The 23,945-nt window shown below is 36.6% G+C and overlaps 1 protein-coding gene across 1 annotated transcript; it reads right to left on the bottom strand.

The window, feature by feature from the left end:
* UBLCP1 (ubiquitin like domain containing CTD phosphatase 1) lies at positions 1-23,693 on the bottom strand. The gene is made up of 11 exons (XM_004042920.5): positions 22,625-23,693; positions 16,930-17,130; positions 16,001-16,092; positions 15,555-15,640; positions 15,357-15,472; positions 13,876-13,974; positions 11,386-11,423; positions 10,762-10,860; positions 7,660-7,776; positions 2,694-2,821; positions 1-1,124 (listed from the first exon to the last, which is right to left on the bottom strand). Exons 2-11 carry the CDS (start codon positions 17,081-17,083, stop codon positions 1,097-1,099), a joined length of 957 nt encoding a protein of 318 aa, XP_004042968.1. The 5' UTR covers positions 17,084-17,130; positions 22,625-23,693; the 3' UTR covers positions 1-1,096.
* Positions 23,694-23,945: the final 252 nt, after the last annotated feature.

The following is a 23,945-nucleotide window of genomic DNA, read 5'->3' as shown; positions in this document are numbered from 1 at the left end:
TTTTAAGAAAAGATATTTATTATTTACACCACTGAAATTAGTCCTGTAAGAACAATATACACCATGTTTCTTTAAAAGGATCAATTCCTTTCAAATACAAGAACTGTATAAAGCAATATTGTCAACACAAAACAGTGGTCACATTACGTATCTGCAGGCTTAAGCATTGCAAATAATATTTTTTTTAATCTTATGGCTAGATATTTTCACTGAAACAGTGTTAGCACTTAGACAAGATATAGCTGGAACAGAACAAAAACTTTTTGTTCATGCTTTTTAGGAATGAATCAGTGATATGTCCCTTTTAAAAATTTATTGCCTTTAACTGCTTTTATGACAATGGTTTTAGGAAGATTCTACTTAGCCACCAAAAAGAGACTCATTCTTGTTCCTTAGTTTTTATTCTTCAGTCTTCTGTTTCTCATACTAAGACACAGCTGTGTCAAGACTGACGTTTTCCAGCTTTACTTGGACATGTACACACATACAGGCCTAACTCAGACCGCTCAGAATTTAGAAATGTAACTAGTGGCATACAGAAGAGAAATTGTGTCTATGACAAAGAAATAAAAAATTCTTGGTAATTTTAAGCATAGCAAACTAGGTTCTTTAATTAAAAAGTTTTTTTTTGTTTTTTTTTTGTTTGTTTTTAAAGGGAAAAGTACTAGTTTCAACATGGGTTTGGTTTTAGATTTAGTCAGACAATAACACAATGAGACAAAAACACAAAACATAACTTGTTTCCAAAGTCACAAAATGACATTGTTGAGTATACATTTTTCTCCACTTTGTGTGTGTGTGTGTGTGTGTGTGTGTGTGTGTGTGTGTGTGGTGGGAGGGTGGGGTGGTCAGTAACCAACGCTGGAGAAAATATTTTTCAAGCATAACAGAATATTCATATAGGGGACAAGCATTTTTTAGCATATTGCTATCATCTTCAAAAAATATAAAATTAAATTTACAAAAAACTGGAAGACCAAGTATAAGCAGTATGGTATTTGCTTCAGTGTCCAGCACTATCATAATGATTTCTAGCATAAAAGCAAGAAGTTCTTGGATCTTAAGTATCTTCAATAACTGCCAGTATAACTTGTAACTACTGTCCTTGCTTCTTTGAGAGATATCTGCAAGAAATAAAATAAAGATGTCAAAGCTGTATCACGCTAAATTCATGAAGATAACCTAACTTTGTTCCCAAAGGAGTCTGTTCTAATAACAAAACATTTCAAGATGAGTATTCTTAATAGTCACTTACATCTACTGATTATGTGCACGCACAGTTCTAAGTACATGTATTAATTCATTTAGTCTTCACAACAGCTCTGAGGAGTTACTATTAGAATTATTCCTATTTTACAGGCACAAAGAGGTTAAGCAATTTGCCCAAATTCACACAGCTAGAAAGTGGAAGAGCCTAGATTCAAAACAAGGCTCCAGAGCTCATACTCATTGACTACCACTCCATACTGCCTTACTTCCAATGTGAAAGTCACTATATTAACTAGTATTGTAACTTCCAAATACAGATCAAACTCCATAAAGATCTTATTTTTGTTACATCAAGACAGTGGGCAAAAGATGCTAAAGGTCTTTGATCAAGAGTGTAAAAGATATAAGACATTAATTTACTAAGCAAACAAGTGTTTTTCATATTGTTTAATAGAAATCTAACACTAAATTAAAAACTTGATCTCTATTTCTAACATTTACAAACTACTGTAATTGGTGGTGTGGGGATGGGGAAAGAGTTCCTAAAATCAGCAAACTTGGACATGTTTTGCTGGTACAATTTGCTCACTTTGTGGCACTGCACTAAGTATTTACTATCTCCATGACTCAGTTACATCATTTGCAATTTAAAGATGGGGGTAAAAATGTCTGCTTTATCTTCCTATTAGGATTATAGACTCTTAGAAGACTTGTGTCAAACTGATCTGAAAAGTCAAAAGTGGAATCTGAAAAGCCAAAGTGTTATTATTACACAAATAGTTTCTTTTGGTGCTGTATTACTGGAACCAGATCCTCAAAGATCTAATTCCCCCCCAAATACTGTAATACATAGTAATACCTTCCACTTCTCTGGGGACTTTTCTCTGTCTCAAAACCTTGATGTTTATAGGCAACGTCTATATAGATTTATGCATACATTTGGGTTTAGATAAAAGACTGAAAGACTATATACCAAGATGGTAACAGTGGTTATCTTTAAAAAGGAAAATTATGAGTAATTGTTTTTTTAGTGGGATAAACTTTTCTAATTTCTCTGCTACACACAAGTTACTTGTAATTTTTAATACTATTTATGAAATTTTTACATGTGTTTTATTTTATCCTGACATTAAGTTACAGTATGAGAAGAGGGATTATATTCCATGTGATTCATAAAGGAGTAGCTTACCTAACATCACAAAATAATTTACAGGCAGCATCACCAACATATGCTAGTCTCTTAAGTTCTCTCTTCTAGAAGTATTAAAGAGTTTACAAGAGGTATGTTTATGAACAAGTTAGAGGTTAAGATGAAAGGGGAAAATACTTTTGGGGGTAGGTCACTGGATTAGAAAATGTTTTTAGAAGTCACCTATTTTAAATAAAAATTAAGACAGCTATATATATACTGGGGTCACTGATGAAAAATGATAATTTTTTCTTCATTGATGTAAAGAGAAAATAAATAAGCAATTAAAACTTACCTTTCCCAATATTTGTGATTTAGATCCAAAAAGTCATCTAATTTTGCTATCTCCTTGAGGTACTGAGTTAATTTTAAAAGTTCTTTGTCTTTATCACGATTTAGGTGCGCTTTCATAAAAGGCCTTATCTATTAGGAAACAAACATTACTCAACACATCACAATGTGATAAGGAAAACTAACAAATCTATACTATCATTTCAGTTAGAGTTAATGAGGTTAAAATATCACCAAGAACATAAATACTAAAAATTACTTTTATATTAGCCTAAATAGAAAGTCATGTATGTTTACAAATTACAAACTCTTCTACCTATTTTACCTAACATTATCTTTTCAATCTGAACATGACAACACCAGCTTTCTTATTGCACTTGAATCCATACATAGCTACTCTACTTTGCAAAACTACTTAGCCTTTCCCGCCTCGTATCACTCTAGTTGCTTCTAATTAATTTCATTCACATTATTTTATTCATAAAAATTTAACCCAAATACCAGCTTGATCTAACAGTACAGTGAGATAAATTTTAACAATTATGATTTTTATTTTATTTTTCTATTAAATTTTTATATAGCTGAGATATCATTATACATTTATATAACCTGTTTCCTCCTACATTTTATCATAAGCATTTTTCTTTATCATTAAATTCTCCCTTAAAATCATTTTTAATTATGCAAGAGTTTTCCATAAAAAGAACTGCCATATTTTCCAAATGTTTAAGGCTGATCTATTTTATGATGAAAAAGAGTTTAAAAAGCATTATTTCAAACCACACATGTCAGAATAATAGACCGAGGTAGGGGGCTGCAATTAGTAAGGAATATCATATCTTGACTTGAGTGGCGGTGCTATGAATGCATATGTTTATATGCAATCTTCATCTAGATTTGTGCATAAATCTATGCTTAAAAAAGACTAGAGGACTATAAATCAAGATGGTAATAGTGTTTATCTTTGGAAAGGAAAATCATGAGTAATTTTAGTGGAATAAAATTTTTTACAAGAATTATCTTTACAGTTTGTTAAACTATAAATTTATGCACTTTTCCTTATTTTATAGCTTCAATAAAGAATTCTGCTGTTTTGTAAAAGACACCTGCTCAAATATCTTTATACAACTCAAGATAGTCTTTCAATAATTTTAAATTAATTTTAGATAATATGATATGACTAAGATTTACTTCAAAATATTAAGGAGAGGGAAGTAGGGTATAGAGCAAACAATAACCATCCATGAATTAATAAGCTAATTTAAACTGAATGATATCTACATGGGGGTTTAAGCAATTTTATATAGTTCTGTTTACATTTGAATTTTTCTGTTATCATTAAAAAAAAATCATACATATTCCTAAAGCACACATGTAAGGACTGATTTCATCATACTTAGCAAAGTATTAGTATATTCTTTTGATCTGGAGAAAATGCAAATTGGTCATTAGTTTTTTTTTTTTTTTTTGGTCATTAGTTATTAATTTTACACAGTTAACACTGAAAAATGAAGGATATTTAATCATTGTCACTTACTGAGAAGCAAGAACAATGAGTGAGCCCAAAGGAGTCTACTACCATACCTATTAAGTGTAGGGAAGGGTTTAAGTATTTTTTATATACTTTTCTTCTCTCATTGGAAAAACACCACCAGTCTGAAATGGACAGAAGAAAATTTTCCCAGGTGTTCTACTCTCATCAGAACAGCTTGGTGCCAGTGACCTCCACACTGTTAGCTGGCTCCCATACTGCTTGAAGGGCACCAGTCAGAGCTGTCAAAGGGAATCTCCTCAGAAATCAGCATTTGTGGGAGATCCCACTTCCAAAAAGGTAGTGCAGCAGTGCTGTTTCCCAGCAGCAGTGAATGTGGGGGCTGAAGACGACGCTTTACAGGGCCTTGCTTAGGTCCTGGGGATGGGAGTAAACAGAGTCATGATATGAGGATGTAGTGAAATGAGTTTCTGCATAATCCTGGGTGATATGGTAATGTTTTAAAGTATTCCTTCATTCACTTCCTAAGGACTGAAAGGCAACAAATTAACTTTTAAACAATTAATATATAATGTACCAAAGTGTCCAAATTTAAACAGCAGGAAATTACAGGGTTGGTGGGTAGTAAATAAGATTTTCAACCCAAGGCTCTGCTAAGTTATTTTTACTTTCCAAACATTTGCTCTTAAGCACTATTAAACAACAAAACTAAAATATTCTAATGATTCTGGTTCTAAAATTTTAAATAAACAAATTAAGGGTGAAAATCTATGCACCTAACTGACTTCACTTGCTCCAGTATAACCACTGTTTACTGTACATTTTTAAAAACTGATCTAAGTGATCACTAAAAGGACAGGAAACCATCATCTTGTCTCAGGTCAAGGAAGCATTTTTAGAAACTTAAGACTGTCTAGATTAGCTGAATTCTCCTATATCATAATTTCCTTGTACAGACAATAAAAATGGAGTTTTCAGCCGATAAGCTGCTTTATCCATGACCAAGATTCACATTCTTTTAGTGTAATTCTAAATTCATATTCACAGTACCTTCCATGTACTTCAAACCTTATGACTGACAAGCTTATGTTTAATAGAAGTTAACTATTTTAAAAATAAGCAGTCTTATTTTTAAGATCTACATGAAATCTTTGAGATTTCTACCAAGTGCATTATGAAAGCATGATAACAAAACACAGCATCTGAGGATATTTCTCCATTTTAGAACTCTTTCTGGGCTGGGCGCAGTGGCTCATGCCTGTAATCCCGCACTTTGAGAGGCCGAGATAGGTGGATCACTTGAGCGCAGGACCTCGAGACCAGCCTAGGCAACGTGGCGAAACCTTGTCTCTACCAAAAATACAAAAATTAGCCAGGTGTGGTAACGTGCGCCTGTAGTCCCAGTTACTCGGGAGGCTGACATGTGAGGATCACTGGAGCAAGGGAAGTCGAGGCTGCAATGAGCTGTGATCATGCCACTGCACTCCAGCCTGGGTGACAGAGCAAGACCCTGTCAAAAAACCCCACCTGTTTCTATGCCGACGTGGGCAGATCTTTAATCTTAATCTTAACCTTTAATCTTTAACCTTAAAAGAGGTTTTCATGAAGTGTTATCTTGGGTAGATTAATTTTATAAAAAAGAGGTTTTCAATAAAAGACACACAAGGACTGCCTGTGGAGTGTCTAAATCTACCTCTGGAATTAGAATTTAGGGGATGGGGACATACGTATTTTTAGGAATTCCTTCAGTGGGTCTACTGAGTACAGTCTTTTAAAAACCCTACTGTAAAGTAACATAAAGAACTAGACATTTACAATAACATCTCTCCCTGCATCAAGAGATGAATGGAGCTCAAATGTTGGTTAGGAAAACAAAGTTTCTTTTAAACAAACACGAAACTAATGATTGTATTTTTTTTTTAAAGTTAAACGTCTCCTCCAAAATTATTCCTTGACCATCATGGGATCACCTCCTTGCAAGAACAGGTAATAACCAGTAGTTTCACAAACAATTAGGTTTACATCAACCACATTTCTTCTCAAGACTCAAGAATACATTTTTGTACCTTATACCTGGTGCAGTACATATAAGAAAAGCACTTCTCTCCAAGTCTTAAACAGAAACCATTAAGGACAACATAACTACTTTTCTTCCAAGTCAACAGTTTTTATACTTACGGCAATTCACTATCTAGATTAGTATTCTTTCCCTAAAATATCCTCATTGTAAACAAAAAATCAAATCAACAGTCTGTAAGAAAGGTTTAAAAAATGTACTTTAAGTTTTTCTCTCTTGTCTTTTAAAACTACCAAGGACCAAGCTAGTAGAAAAGTTTAGGACTGAGAATGAAAACATCTCAGTGTCAGGACTGCCACTTCGAATGGAGACTCCATATGCAATAGCGCCATAGTATAGAGCTATCTTTTCCATTTTCATATTGCGCCAACATGTAATCAACTATGGGTACCAGAAACTTTTAAGTTTCAAATTTCACTCTTACCAATTTTACAGTTACCAGGATGAAATGTCACATAAGACTGCATGCAATTGCATGCTAAGATTGTCACTGACCTAGGAACCAAGTCACTAGAGTCTAACCCAAATTCTGTCATTAGCCAGTTACATATACAATCTTGGGCAAGTCAGGAACTTCTTCAACCTCAGACTGTTTCCAAAGTTAAGAAGTAGGCAAGAGATGACTGTGGTTCCTTCTAGCTCTGGCAATGTCTAATTCTAAGATCTGTACTTGCTGTCTAGGAATTTTCAAAAACGTCTTTAGTTTCAGTTTAAAAAGAAAAAACAAAGTACCCTTACTGCCATTTCTCAAGCTAACCAGAATGTTTAAGATGCCAAGATTTGTATACCTAAAAAAATAACTAATGATTTCACTTTGGATGCTAAAAGTCAATGTTGGGAAGCCCATGTTGCTCCCACAGAGCTAATTAAAAATAAAACACTTGGGCCGGGCACAGTGGCTCATGCCTGTAATCCCAGCACTTGTGGGAGGTCGAGGTGGGCAGATCACGAGGACAGGAGCCTGAGATCAGCCTGGTCAACATGGTGAAACCCTGTCTCTACTAAAAATACAAAAATTAGCTGGGTGTGGTGGTGCGTGCCTGTAATCCTAGCTACTCAGGAGGCTGAGGCAGGAGAATCACTTGAACCCAGGAGGTGGAGGTTGCAGTGAACCGAGATCGCACCACCACACTCCAGCCTGGGCGACAGAGTGAGATCCCGTCTCAAAAATAAATAAATAAATAAACAAACAAATACTTGGATGAACTAGCTAACTATGGAGATATCAATGCAAAAAAGACAAAGTTCAATTTCTATATGAATTGTTCTTAAACTTTTCTTGCCTATGACATAAGAATACAGTACTTCCAAAAATATATGAAATTCAACAGTGCTTACTACAAAAGTTCTACCACACAGTCCAGATTACATGAGCACATAACAAGTAAAAGTATGTCTTACCTTTAGTCCATTCTGTGGGTTCATTAGAAAATTTCTCCCTATGTCATCAAACATAATGGTGTTTTTCTTGCTGTAAAACTCCGAAAACTTTCCCCATATAACACCAAGAGGCTTTACCTTAGAATAAAAGTTTACATTTAACTCAAATTTTATGAATATTTCATCCTGTCTTAAAAGCAGGAATACTGCAAACTGCCCTACAGAACAATGCCAAAGCGTTCCTTTCCCCCTGTAAGACAGGTGTGAGCTAATCATTAAATGCAACCCACTTTAAAGCACAATGCATTTTGCAATATGAAACTTCTGAAAGGTTTGTTCATGTCCAACTGAACTAAACCCATTATAAAACTTTCCATAATTTTAACGTTAAGATTTTGGGTAAAATAAATTAATTATTTAATTTTTTAAAAATCCAAAGTAATTGTTTAGATGTCTGCTATGCAGTCACATGACTTCCTTGGTTAACACATTCCTTCTCAGAGCCTGGGAGTCGCATGGAGTCTGCTTTCAAAACTAGAACACCCTAGTCAAAAAAAAAAAAATTTATTTGGCTCTTTCAATTGATAATTTGAATATTTTATAGAGGAAAAACTCGTTTTGTCTTTAACTCAGTGGCACAGGTGCATAATTTCTAGGGAATTTGATTGCTTAACTTCGGAAGCACCATATTTTACAAATTCTTACTCTTATTTCTGAATTCTTAAACTGAAGCTTCAAAGAAATAATTTCTTTATATAGTCTTACCTGTTGGTATTTGTGTAAAGTCTCTGTAAGACCACACAGGAAATAACACTGATTGTGGCTAGGTACCAGGTGAAAGATGACTTTTCATTATGTACTTTAGTATTTTTTTAGTCATGCAAATGTATTACACATTCAGAAAATTTTTTAAATTAATTTTTAGAAAATTACTTTTGCTGAAGACAGAAGTCTTACGGTATTATGAGAACAGAATGTAATAATATATGAGATTAAGTGGTAAGAAATAAATAGTGATAAAAGTTGTAACTTAAAAATTTTTTTTCCTCCTATAATTTAATTTGGAGAAAGCTTTTTCCTTCCTATTGTCCTGCCTATTACAAAAAATGTTAATGAAATATTTTAATTTACTAAAATTTTACTTTCCTGATTTTTTTTTTCTGCTACTGATCTTGTTTACTACCGAAATAGAAACCGGCCCCTACTCCCCCCACGAAATGAAGACAAATATATAAGAATTAATACAATAAGTCATATTTTACAGATTTTTAGCTAACAAAAGCCTCAAGAAATATAACAACAGAGGTCATTTTTTATGATATCCAGAATAAAAATCCTACATCCTCTTAAAAAGTGCTGTCATTTGGTAATTAGGTCAAGCACCTATGTTCCCCAAAACACAAACTACTTTGCTCTCAATTAGAAAAGTAATATTGCTAACTACAGAAAAACATGAAAATACTGAAAAGCACAAAGGAAAATTTTAAATCATCAATAATCTAGTCAGTACCAAGGGCAACAACTCAATATTCTGCTATATTGACTCTAGGCATTTTTATAAACAAGAGCAGCCTCAGAGAGTTGACAGGTTCTTTGTTAAATTAAGGGTAATCCTGAACCAAACAAAGGTTAAGAACTATTTTCTAACGGCTTACGACAGTGTTCTCTAAAATACTTCTTTCACTTAAATGTGTCATGAAAATTTCTAAATCATTACATATCCTACTACATCAAATGACGAGCTACAGTCCCTTATATGGGTAGCAGTAATTTATATATCCAATGCCCTATTGCTGGATATTGAGGATTTTTATTCCTTTAATTTTTCACTGTTATAAAACATGTTTAACATTTCCCTAAGTATTTCCCTATGTATTATTTTACTTTAGTATATAGTAAGTTATCTTTTTCTCGATACATGCAGTATTTCCTTTACAGAACAAGTCCCCATGCCCTTAAATCATTCTATTTACAGTTTTGATAATTTTAATACTGTCTCCCCTAAGGTTTCCTCGTATCCTAAGTTCTCCTCAATTCCTATTAGTTTGGGTGCTTTTATTTTATTTTTACTTTATTTTGTTGAGACAGAGTCTTGCTCTGTCACCCAGGCTGGAGTGCAGTGGCTCAATCTCAGCTCACTGCAACCACCACCCCCTGGGTTTGAGCAATTCTCCTGCCTCAGCCTCCTGAGTAGCTGGGATTACAGGCATGCATTATCCAGCCCAGCTAACGGTTTGGGTGCTTTCAAATGGTATGGACTGTGTCTCACTCATCTCTTTATTCCCAACAGTGCCTATCACAGGGCCTTCCAGACAGTAGATACTTAATAGTATGAGTAGTTACTTGATGAGTAAAATAACTGGTTAGCCAAACCCTTTTCTCTGATTGTTCTTGTTGCTATTCTTCAGCATCATCCCAAAGTACATGCATCATGATGCATCTGCTTTTATTACCAGTTTCATACAGGGCAGGGTGAGTGTTTTCGCTTGTTTCTAGTATCTTCCTTGATAATATTCAGTATTTTTCTCACCTACTCTGCCCAGTAACATTGTGCTGTCATCAACACAGGTCAATTACCCACAATCACAAGTTCCTTTCTTGACAGTCCTACTTCAAGATCCTTAATTTTATCATTAAAATTCAAATCTTTTAACCTTGGCTGGGCACAGTGGCTCACGCCCATAATCCCAGCACTTTGGGAGGCCGAGGCAGGCAGATCACGAGGTCAGGAGATCGAGACCATCCTGGCTAACAACAGTGAAACTCCGTCTCTACTGAAAATACGAAAAAATTAGCCGGGCGTGGTGGCAGGTGCCTCTAGTCCCAGCTACTCGGGAGGCTGAGGCAGGAGAATGGCGTGAACCCGGGAGGTGGAGCTTGCATGAGCGAGATTGCGCCACTGCACTCCAGCCTGGGTGACACAGTGAGACTCCATCTCAAAAAAAAAAAAAAAAAAAAAAAATCTTTTAACCTTAAATACATTTTCCTATGTCAAAACTCAACCACTTCATTATTCACTCAGATGAATCTCTACACTCTTTATTTACTCCATCGGTATAAACATAAAAAGTACACTGGAAAATAACCATGGTGTCATTAAATAGAAATAAAATGACTTCTTACGTCTATTAATCCTCTCCTTGGAGTATGTACTGTTATCATAGCAGCACTATCCAACATGAAAGTAATCTTATAATTTGCATTTGTGCTCACTCCCAGCTCCTATAAACACAAATATTCGTGAGGTTAAAACATAGTAATGTGGAAAATTTCAGATTTTCTGAATATTCTAGCTGCAATTTCTCATAATGCCAACTTTCTACACCACTGGCCACTACATCTTGCTAAACAACTAGAAAGTATTTTAGTTTCACTTAGCTAAGTCAATAAATGGTAAACCAAGGAAAATAGAAATAGATTACTTCCTAATTTACCATTTTAGGAGAATACTGACTCTTTAAGTATTGCGCACTAGAGCAAAAGAAGGAAAATAAAGTATTATTGTAAAATGAGGAAGAATGTGGGGGAGGGGACAAGCTTAGTTATACTTTTTCTTAAAAAAGACTCAGGGATTCAGTACAATCCACTTATTAAACACACTTTAAAAACACCTCTACTCCCAATAATGGCATTTATCTATCTACTAAGTGCCCTCCAGTAAGAATAAAATTAATTCAGTTCTAGAACTTTTAACAAGACAAATGCAGTTTGAAAATATTTTTAAATGGATTGCTTTCTAACACTTACTTTCATTTTAGCTTCAATCCACTTCATATTTGTTGCAGCTAAAACACGAGGAATGATAATACAATACATATGAAAAGCTTGAATTTCTTTAAAAAAAATCTGTATAAGTAAGTTTTCTAAGCAAAACTAAAAGTTTAAATGCATCAGAATTAACAGTCCCTAGCATATTTATGGTAATTTTCTTTTAAATATTGATAAAAGTAAACTTACTGCAGTGTGTCTTCAAGACAGAATAAATTTTAAACAACTTTTATCTGTAAGATACAGGTAATCCATGCTCAAAAGAACTCTGAACCTAGGAAATTTATAAATCAAGACCTAAACTCTCTTTTTAAATCAGCCCTGACACTCTATCAATTCCAAACTTAAACTTGGGTGCCTGGATCACTTTTTTCCATGTTCCTACTTCTAGGCAATGCACAGGTATACATAGTGTCAATATAAGCATATTGTTATGTGTCAAAAGTTTATGTTGAAAACCAGCTAGTCAGGTTCAGTGAAAATCTGCATTTTGTCAGTCTCAGCAAATTAAAGCTCACTGAGTCTAGCAGCTTCTAACAAGAAATGAGACAAATTCATGAAGTATACCTGCATCATGTATCTGCTCATTGTCAGACATTAACCAGCTTTGAGATCATTAACACTAAAATTAAATCCTCATCTTTATGTGCTCTCCTGGTTTACTGGACTAAACTATACAGGTATAACCAAGTAAAATGTTTAAAAAGAGAAAAAGCAATTTAATTATTTGAAGTGTGTGTGTGTGTGTGTGTGTGTGATTTTTAAAAGCAAATGAGGAACCTGAGTTCTCAAAATAAAAAATCTTCAGCATGCACACATACAAAAAAACAGAAGAATCACCTTACACGTACAAAACTGGTCAGTTGAGCTAAAATTTTAAAGACTATTGTATCTCCAATGAAAATAATCATAAGATAGAAAAAAAATTTAATCCAGTACTTACTTTGTATCTGTAATTATCAGATGAAAAACAAAAAGACCCACAGCTAATAAAAAGTTTCTAATTATTAAGTAACTATATGTCAGACATAATACTAGTTGCTATATTGATACTTCTATTCTTACAACTAACCTGTAATATGTATTTAGATATCTTCATTTCTCAAATGAGGGAACTAAGGCTCAGAAAGATTAAGTGACCTGTCCAGTGTCACACAGTAAGAACAGAGCCAGAATTAAAATCCTAGTCTATTTAGCTCCAGAGTGAAGTACTCTTTTCAATGAACTACCACGAAATATCACAGTTTATAAAAATAATTTAAATATACTATTGTAAAAGGTTCTCAAATTTTATAAGTCTAGTTTAATAACATTTAAAGGATAAACTTTTTTCTCAAATATCATCTTAGATGTCAAAGTTGCTAAACAAACCAGCAAGCTTTCTTCACCTTATCTTACTAAACCAGAAAATTATATACTTTGACAATAATTTTAATCTTAACAGCTGTGAACTCACATGGAACTCACATATCACAAACAACGGAAGTACTCGGATTATAAGGAAAAATACAAAATGAATTTACAGACTGCAACAACTACATAATTTCTCTCAAAGACCTAGTACAATGAAATGTAGCACCTTTACTTGATGGGACTTCATTTAATTCAGTCAGGATAACTCTTCTCTGCTTACGACATTGCCAAGAGGCAACTTTAAATATTTGTGGGGAGGAGGGATGTAAATCAATGCATTGCTTCATTTTCCAAGAAAATCTTGCTACCAGAAAACGTTAATTGAACTGAATAGTGTGCTTACTATTACAGTAGATTTACTTCTCGGAGCAAACTCAGTATCTTATCACAGACCTGTACATTCTTGAAATGGTCCACAGACCACAATTTCAATGTCACTGGCTTTAGTCCACATATTAATTTTTCCTTAAGTAATTCAAGTTGCCTTTATTTCCAGAGAACTATATCACTGTGATTTTGTTTTAAACACCTTTTTCCAAGTATTTTAAAACTGGAGTCAGGAAAAAAGGAGAAAACAAAAATATTCTGAAGCATCAAGAATTTCACAGCAAAGATCAGAAGGAAAGGCTGGGCACATTGGCTTATGCCTGTAATCCAGCACTTTGGGAGGCCAAGGCCGGAGGATCACTTGAGCCCAGGAGTTCAAGACCAGCCTGGGCAACACAGCAAGACCCTAAAGATATGTGCCTAGTTTAAAAAAAAAAAAATCAGAAGGAAAAACTTCAAATCAAGGTGGGGTCATTGGGAAAATTAGTCATTTTTATTCTTACACTATAATGTACTCATGTCCTATAGTTAAATTAACTATGTCACTGGTATTTGGCCAATATATGTTTAAGTTTATATTGTGATACATGCTTCATTTTAGAAATTTGCTAAAAAATGAAAACTATTTCATATTTAAACACAGGTCATTTTAAGTCACATTTTATACAGCACAATAATATAAGGAACAAGCTATTTCCACGGAAATCTAAACAAAAAAATACAGCTTACACCAAATAACAATGTCATAATCTTCATAGGCAGATGTTAGAAATTCATGAAGATATGGCCGCATTAATTCCACCCCAGTCTCTGCACAAGACCTGTGGTCTAAAAGAAAATTGATCATAAATAATTATTAGTTTACCATCATGAACAAGTACCTAATACCAATTATTATTAAATGTAATATATTACGAAATGCAAACATAAACATTTCATTGCAAACTGCTTCAGACTGAATTACGCTGGCTGACAAAAAGATGTCTTTCAAAACATACAATTTAAAATCCTTAAGATCCAATTTTAGTCGATCAATTTTGTTCAATTTGCAAAAAGCAATACTGAAAATTCAGGCTTAAGTAGTAAACTGAAAATTTTTTTCTCACCTAGTCTCTAAAGTTTAGATGTTATTTTTTAATAATGAAAAACAAACTATGTCCACTTATACTCACCTTTAGTCATCTACCTTGCAGATATAATCACATTTCATCAAAATGACAGGCCAATTAACCAATTAATTAAATTTTTAAAAACTACATTAACTTATGTTTTAGGTTTAGGGTTAGAAATAAATTCCAATATCAGAAGTTAACTATTTCTTGCCAACATTAGACATAAAAGGAACATCTTTCTTTTTCAATGAACACAAAACATTTTTTTCTTTCTTTTTTTTTTTTGAGACAGGGTCTTACTCTGTCACCCAGGTTGGAGTGCAGTGGCACTCCATAGCTCACTGCAGTCTTAATCCAGGCTCAAGTGATCCTCCCACCTCAGCCTCCTAAAGTAGCTGGGACTAGGTGCATACCACCACATCCAGCGAGTATTTTTAGTTTTTAGTAGAGATGAGGTCTTGCTCTGTTGCCCAGGTTGATTTCCAACTCCTGAGCTCAAGCAATCCTCCCACCTCAGCCTTCCAAAGTGCCAGGATACATATGTGAGCCACTGCACCTAGCCTACATGAGAAATTTTAAATTCAAGAATCTGCTTGAATATAACTAAACAGAAAACTAGTGATAAAATATCAAACATAATTTTTAAAATATTCCTTATAAAAATTATTTATAATCAACAGGGAATAACATGGTTAAATGATGATGCATCCATAAACTAGAATATTTTCTGGCCAAAAAAATAAAAAAATATATATATACACACACACACACATATATATATCATTCATAATAAACAATGTTTTACTGAGAAGATGTTCAATGTGTTATTAAATAAAAGAATTAGAGGAGATCCATACAAACAGTCTAGAAGATATATATCAAATTACTAAGAGTGGTCATCTTTGGGTATCAGGATTACAGATGACTTTTTTTTTTGCTTATCTGTATTTTTTACAATGAGCAATTTACTTTTGTAATAAGAAAAGTTTTCAAGTATTTCACGAGAACCATGAGTTGCTAAGAAAAAAAAAAAAAAGAAAAGAAAAAAAAGAGTTGTTGTGGGTAATAGAAAATGAAAAGCATTCTTAACTGACTTACCAAATAATGTATAATCAACATCTAGTACCAAAAGCTTTTTCCCTTCCCTGGGAGGATTCAAAATTTCCACTTTGTACTCTTTCACTCTGCGAGAAATTTTCAGTAGGTTTTCTTCCCTAATGGAAAACATATAATTAGATAAAATATTCACTTGTTCTCACATGACAACTGATTACTTCTAAAGCGAAAAGCACTTACCTATTTTCTACTTCAACTACTTCATCTTCAATATCAAAGTCATTAACAACATCATCATTGTCAGGGGGTGGACCTAAGACATCTTCCTATTAAGATGGAAAAAGTTTTGTTCTACCATATTATCCTTAATATAACAAATACATGCATAGCATAAAAATAAAATGAGAGATACAATTTGAGTTCCAGAGTCTTTTAAGCCCATACTGGAAAATTTCCACAATTAATAATTTGTTATGTATGTTTCCTGGGCAGATTTACCATATTAAATTTGATCATTTGTGCTACTACTATACTTACACAGTTAATACCACATTCATGGTGCGGGTTTTATTTTTCATTGATTGCTAGACTGACAATTTTACCACAATTAAAACTATAATACCACAGTGTAGTATAAATCATAATATCTTCAAATGGACAAATGGTAACAAAAAGTAAACATTTACCAAGCTCTCCTCACGAGTTCCCATCATCATGATTTTAGTATTTGGTTTCAGTTTGAGAGCTCCAAGCTTAACATCATTTTCTGCAGGTTTGCCTACAATACAAGCAAATGACTGTTTTCTCACTAAAGTTCAGGTGCTGGTTTCACTATTCCATTATATAAAACCCTAACATTAAAAGGTTTGGTACAGATGTCACAGCAATTTTTGTTGTTTTGTTTTTTTCCTACATTAACAAATTGTTTCTGCTGAATTAGTCATATCTAAGACATGAAGAAGTCAAAATTAATACAAGGGTTATTTTCTCCCCAATTCTATGTTAGACGAACACCTTTATTCAACTACCTAAACAAAATTAATTCATGTTTTATTCTGTTGTTCAAGACGAATATTACTGTTTTCCAGGAAGCCTTAAAAATTGAGTGCCTAAGAAAACTGCAGATTTACTGTTACTCAAAACTCACTCTTCAATATGATAATCACAAAACACCATAAAAAAACCCTTTTAAACTGGATATGAATGTTGCCTGTAATTTTTAAATGTCGTCTTTACTTTTGAAACAGAAAAGATAATTTGGGAAGAGTACAAGGCCCTCGGTATAACGAAACACTGTGCTAAAAGGTAGCTATCAGAAAATAAATGAGTTTCATCCGGGACTTCTGTGCCAAAGGTTTAACAAGCAAATACTGACTGTCTAAAACATCAAAAGTAATCTTAATAATCATGGTATTTTCGAGGACACTTTAATATTCTTACTTTTACCACTAAAACAATTTTAAGAATATTTCTACCAGAGAAATCTCGAGAGGGAAAGACTTACTAAACTACAAATAGCAAGTATAAATTATTAAACAATTATATTCAAAATAATTATTAAAATTCATAATACTAAAAATTCAATGCAAAAAATCTGAAGAGGGGAGAGAATTACCTTTAACTTTGAGTCCAAGTAACTTTTGGCGTTCTGGAAGAACTCCTGTAAGGGTCTTGAGAAACTGTTTGAGATCAAGCACAGTATCATCTTCTGAAAGTGTAGTCACTGAATACTCCTGTCCACCCCATTTTACAATGATAGGGAGAGCCATTCTTGAAACATATGAGGAAGCAGCTTTCCTTCAGAAAAAAAAAATACCTGGAAAGGAAGACAAAAAGTGAACAAGTTAAAACAGATACTGTCTATTGAAGCTAAACTTTTAAGTTTTATGTGTACAGTTTAAGCCCTATTTTACAACTTATGATAGAGAGGATTTTTGTCCATACAGGAGTGCTACCAGAACACCAAAAGATACTAGGACTCAAAGTTAAATTCCCCCACACTCCTAATTTTTGGCTTAGAGTTACTACTTTCTAATACTCTGAGTCTCACTGTTCAACTGGAAATGTGCAATTATGAGCTACCATTCCTCCTGCTCTATTTGGTCAGGTTGATGCTACAAGCAAGTCCTTCCCTGACAGACCATCCATGTTCATTTAACATTTGAAAGGTAGTGTGGTGTAGTTAAGAACACAGATTCTAGAGCCAGATGACCTGGGTTCAGATCCCAGATCTCTCCCATTTAGCTATCTGACTTTGAGAAGTTACTTGACTCTCAGTGCCTAGGTTTCCTCATCTGTAAAATAGGGATGATGATACTACCTACTTCTTAGGGCTTTTATGAGGATTAACTTAATTAACATTTACAAGGTACATAGTGCCTGGCACCTAGTAAACACTACATAAATTAAGTATTGGTTAAACAAAAATCTTTTTAAACTAAAAGCTTACTAGGTTCTAGGCAGGCACTGTGCTAAATAAATAGTAGCCATTCTTTGTTTCATATTTTATGAATTGAAGTTTTTACACAATCTCATTAGAGAAAGTAATTTGGTAAGTTTTCCCTCTTTTACAATTAAGGAAACAGGAGTTTTGAAAGGCTATACAATCTGTACATAGACACATAGCTAGTTACAGAACAGGTCTTCTGACTAAATCTTATGTTTCTTCTCCTCCACAATTGTAGCTCTTCAGTTGAACATACAAGAGTTAAGGCATCAAAGATCAGTGTATTAGTCTGTTTTCACACTGTCAATAAAGACGTACCCAAGACTGGGAAGAGAAAGAGGTTTAATTGGACTTTACAGTTCCAGAATGGCTGGGGAGGCCTCAGAATCATGGTGGAAGGCAAAAAGCACTTCTTACATGGCAGTGGCAAGACAGAATGAGGAAGAAGCAAAAGCGGAAACCCCTGATAAACCCATCAGATCTCATGAGACTTACTCACTGCCAAGAGAATAGCGTGGGAAAGACCACCCCCCAAGATTCAATTACCTTCCCCTGGGTCCCTCTCATAACACATAGGAATTATGGGAGATACAATTCAAGTTGAGATTTTGGTGGGCACACAGCCAAACTGTACCATTCTGCCCCTGGCCCCTCCAAATCTCATGTCCTCACATTTCAAAACCAATCATGCCTTCCCAACAGTCCCCCAAAGTCTGAATTCATTTCAGCATTCACAGTCCAAAGTCTCATCTAAGACAAGTTAAGTCCTTTCTGCCTATGAGCCTGTAAAATCAAAAGAAAGCTATTTACTTCCTAGGTATAATGGGGGTACAGGTATTGAGTAAATATAGCCATTCCAAATGGGAGAAATTGGCCAAAACAAAGGGGTTACAGGGCCCATGCAAGTCCGAAATCCAGTGGGGCAGTCAAATGTTAAAGCTCCGAAATGATCTCCTTTGACTCCAGATCTCACATCCAGGTCACGCTGATGCAAGAGGTGGGTTCCTATGGTCTTGGACAGCTCCACCCCTGTGGCTTTGCAATGTACACCCTCCCTCCCAGCTGCTTTCACGGGCTGGCATTGAGTGTCTGTGGATTTTCCAGGCACACGGTACAAGCTGTCGTCAGATCTGCCATTCTGGGGTCTGGAGGGTGGTGGCCCTCTTCTCTCAGCTCCACTAGGCAGTGCCCCAGTAGGGACTCTGTATGGGGGCTCTGACCCCACAATTCCCTTCCACACTGTCCTAGCAGAGGTTCCCCATGAGGGCCCCACCCCTGCAGCAAACTTTTGCCAGGGCGTCCAAGAGTTTCCATATATCTTCTGAAATCTAGGCACAGGTTCCCAAACCTCAATTCTTGACTTCTGTGTACCCACAGGCTCAACACCATATGGAAGCTACCAAGGCTTGAGGCTTCCACCCTCTGAAGCCACAGCCCAAGCTGTACGTTGGCCCCTTTTAGCCATGGCTGGAGTGGTTGGGATATAGGACACCAAGTCCCTAGGCTGCACACAGTGCGGGGACCCTGGGCCGGGCCCACGAAACCTTTTTTCCTTCCTGGGCCTCCAGGCCTGTGCTGGAAGAGGCTGCCATGAAGGTCTTTGACATAGCCTGGAGACATTTTCCCCACGGTCTAGGGGATTAACATTAGGCTCCTTGATACTTACGCAGATTTCTGCAGCCAGCTTGAATTTCTCCACAGAAAATGGGTTTTTCTTTTCTACTGCATAGTCAGGTGCTAATTTTCCAAACTTCTATGCTCTGCTTCCCTTATAAAACTGAGTGCCTTTAACAGTACCCAAATCACCTCTTCAGTGCTTTGCTGCTTAGAAATTTCTTCTGCCAGATACCCTAAATCATCTTTCTGAAGTTCAAAGTTCCACAAATCTCTACAGCAGGGGCAAAATGTCGCCAGTACCTTTGCTAATACATAACAAGAGTCACTTTTACTCCAGTTCCCAACAAGTTCCTCATTTCCATCTGAGACCACCTCAGCCTGGACCTTATGGTTCATATAGCTATCAGAATTTTGGGCAAAGCCATTCAACAAGTCTCTAGGAAGTTCCAAACTTTCCCACATTTTCCTGTCTTCTTCTGAGCCCTCCAAACTGTTCCAACCTCTGCCTGTTACCCAGTTCCAAAGTTGCTTCCACGTTTTCGGGTATCTTTTCAGCAATGCCCCACTCTACTAGTACCAATTTACCGTATTAGTCTGTTTTCATGCTGCTAAGACATACCCGAGGCTGGCCACAGTGGCTCATGCCTGTAATCCCAGAACTTTGGGAGGCTGAGGCAGGTGGATCACCTTAGGTCAGGAGTTCAAGACCAGCCTGGCCAATGTGGTGAAACCCCATCTCTACTAAAAATACAAAAAAAAATTAGCCAGGCGTGGTGGTGGGCGCCTGTAATCCCAGCTACTTACAGTTCCACAATGGCTAGGGAGGCCTCAGAATCATGGCAGAAGGTAAAAAGCACTTCTTACATGGCAGTGGCAAGAGAGAATGAGGAAGACAGAAAAGCGGAAACCCCTGATAAATCCATCAGATCTCATGAGACTTATTCACTTATTCACAAGAATAGCATGGGAAAAACCGGCCCCCATGATTCAATTACCTCCCACTGGGTCCCTCCCACAACAAGTGGGAATTCTGGGAGATACAATTCAAGTTGAGATTTTGGTAGGGACACAGCCAAACCATATCAATCAGAAAATACAAAACCCATGGGTACAGATCTAAGCACACAAAGATTATATAGTGGCTGCCACTCATGTAAATAACCAAACATATGTCTCTTCCTGCATAAAGCTTTCTACTTTTCACTAAACTCATTCCTCCCACAGTCCAGAGAACTGGATTTTCTAATCTCAAGGTATTGGTATTTCCAATGCTTTCACTTATTTGATGAAATATTTGATTGCACTCTTCATGCAACTATTAGGACCAGCTGCAAGAAAGAGGGCAAATTTTTAATCTCCACTTCCAAAAATAATTTAAAAACAGTGTCTCCTACTAAAAGGCCAATTAGAAGAGAGAGCCATAAATTCATATTTATATTTACTCATATATGAATACAAATATGAACTATAAATGTATATTTACTCCTATGTTTACAATGTGTTCTACTGAAAATGTAAAGCAAGTGTCTTAATTTAGGGTAACATATTCCATTTTAGACAGAACTATAACAAATGTTATATTCTTCAATTAAAAGTGGACCTTTTGAGTTAAACTGAAATACAGTTTAAATATTTTCTGTAAGACATAAGAATAAAAGGGAATCCTACGAGAGCTAGAAAGGCAACCAGCACTAATATCGCATATATTGTGATGAGTAGTAATGCAGAGTTTGGAGTGAGATCATCTGAGTTCCAGGTGACCCTGGACAAGTGATTGCTCTTCTAGACTAGTGGTTTTCAAAGCGTGGTCCCTGGGCCAACCAACAGCATTGACCTCACTTGGTAATTTGGTAGAAATGTAATTGGGGTGGAGAGAAGGGACCCAGGAATCTGTGTTTTAATAAGGTCAGTCCTACTCACCTCTGATGAATGCTCAAATTTGAGAGTCAGTACTACAGGCTCTTCAATGTTTTCAGCCTTAAAAAAAATGTGCCAGAGGGCATGGGCTCTATATGGTTAATAAAGCAGCATAAAAACGTTACGAAGCACGTATCCCACAAGTGGAAATTCCAAGTTGGCAAATGCCTTAAAGGGCCAAGCGAAACAAACACCATAAAAATTGTAAATGCATATGTCTTTAAGATTTGTTTAAAAGTTACTGAACCTTATTTCATCATTAAGACCATTCACACCAATGAAGCAGTGTGATATAAATGCATGAGCTATTTTGCTTTCACATTTAACCTTCTTTCTTAGTATTTTGTATCATTTCAGATCCCATCAGATTTATAAGCTGAAAAATGATTTGGGGTGTGGGGAGGAGTGAAGTTGGCAAACCCAGACAAGCAAGCAAAGAATACACTTCCATATGGTCAACCTAGGGTCAAGAATAGCTGTTTAGGTTGGAGTTCTACCTAACATACTGTGTTGACTTTGCCTAGTCAATCTACCTCTTGGCCTCAGTCTTCTCAACAAGATGAGGCTACTAATATTCGCTGGACAGGAGTAGTGTTAAGGTATGAAGTAACACCTGTGACAGCACTTTGTAAACTGTAAAACACAATACAAATGGTGTTCATGATGGAATAAAAACATGCTAAACAATTATCTCATTGAATCTTCACAATCCTGAACCAACAGCTGTTGTCCTCATTATACAAATGAGAATCCTGAAAAGAAATTAAACTTGCCCGGGACCACAAACCTAAAAGGTGGCAAATGAAGAAATTTTAAAGTATAGCAGTAAAAGTAACACTTTGGGAATTAACGGGAGGTTAACTTTCAACAATCCCAGCAAAAGATAACCGTGAAGCACTAAGAACTCCCGGCGAGAACCGCACACCAGCAACAACTGCGAGGTGGTGCAGGGTCGGGGGCTGTGCTAACTGACTTAGGGTAGCATCAGGAGGCAGGTGGAGGCTCCAGAACCAAAAAGGCCGGGATGCCTTCAACAAGGAGGGTGAGGGGAGGGATGGACAAGCCTGAGAAGACGGAGGAATGAAGTTTGGGGACGCAAAACCCACTGGGAAACAGAAAGCCCTCCAAATAGGCTAGACTGCTGGATGGGAGGACAGCGGCCCCCGCGACTAAGCGGGCCGGGGCTAGGGGCCTGGGCGTCAGACTAGGACGGACACTATCCCCAGCCCGCCGCAGTGCAAGCCACGCCGCGCGCGCGGCAAAGCCACTGTCCCCGAGCCCCAACAGCGTCTCCAAGGGCAGCGCGCCAGGGTGCCCCGCAACCCCTCACCTGGAGCGCGGTGGAACCTGCGGCAGCGGACGCAGAAACCGGCCGCTGAGAGACCCAAAGGGACCGGAAGTGAAGGGCGGGACCGGAACCGGCTGAAAAACCGGAAGTGGGTGGTTTGAAACGGAAATATGTTGGGGACGGAACAGCTGCTTCCTTTGAATCTCTTCGGGTGCTAATCAAATGGCCGCTGTAAGGGATCTCCACAAAGCCACGAAGAAGCCAGGCCTTTCCGAGACTGTAACCGCTGTGCAGATAGCCCCGATCCCTGGGTGGCCGCTCTCTCGTTCTGCGCGTGCGCTCGTTCTGGGCCGGGAGCGGATGGGTGCTGAGGTGTGTGACGTCTCTAGTAGTGTCGGAACTGGGTGTGCTGCCTTTTCCAGTTGTACTGAGGTCTTCGTGAGATTCAGGGCTAGGACTCGTGTGGCTGTATCATGTTCCGAATGAAGCTTAAAGGGTGATCTTTGAGAACTGAAGACTTGAGACCCCTCCATGGGCCCAGGGGCTGCCAACACTAATAATTTCAGAGACTTAGAATCTGAGGAGAATCTCCAATCTAAGGGGAAACGGAAGAGGGTCAGGAAAGAGAAGGGGCAAGCTTAAGTGACTCAGAATCCAGGAAGCAAGTCTCATAGGAGAGCTGCGATCGAGGTTACCATACAGTATCCAATCGTCTCAACCTTCCCATCCATACTTCCATGCTGTCTTTCCTCTGAATGCAAGGAAAGCCGGTTACACAAACGCTGACAAAAGAATGTCAGACTTGAATGGAAATTCGGAGCAGTACCCATCTGGTCCATACAGCTAACTCCCAGTGAGCACGACGGCAATGTAACTAATTCATGTTTCCCTCTTGGCAGTGAGGGAAAGGCAGCAAAGAGCCAAGTTTTTTATCTTAACAGTTCTTTAGTTAAGAGGCACACACTATTTTGCATTCTTCCCTACTTTTGATAATTTTTGGCTGCACTAGTAATGCATGAGTATCTGCTCATTTAAAAAACTCAAACTTTTTCAGTGAAAAGTATGCCCTTTTCTTCAGAAAGTCTTAATTAAAAAAAAAAAAATTATTGCCCAGACCAACATTTTCAAGCATTTTCTCAAATCGTTTTCTTGGAATAGCTGCATAGTTTTGGGTCTTACATTGAAGTTTGGTGCTCATATGTGGGAGCTAAAAAAAAGTTGACTCCATGGAGATAGAGAGTAAAATTGTGGTTACCAGAGGCTGGGAAGGATAAGGAGGGAAAAGGAGATGAAGAGAAGTTAAAAGGAGCGAAAATATGGTTAGGCAGAAGGAATAAGTTGTAGCGTTCCACAGCACAGTAGG

The sequence above is a fragment of the Gorilla gorilla genome, chromosome 4 (genome assembly GCF_029281585.2).
Source record: "Gorilla gorilla gorilla isolate KB3781 chromosome 4, NHGRI_mGorGor1-v2.1_pri, whole genome shotgun sequence".
Classification (NCBI taxonomy): Eukaryota; Metazoa; Chordata; class Mammalia; order Primates; family Hominidae; genus Gorilla; species Gorilla gorilla.
The sequence above is the reverse complement of the archived record's forward strand: the minus strand, read 5'-3'. Positions and strand labels throughout refer to the sequence as shown.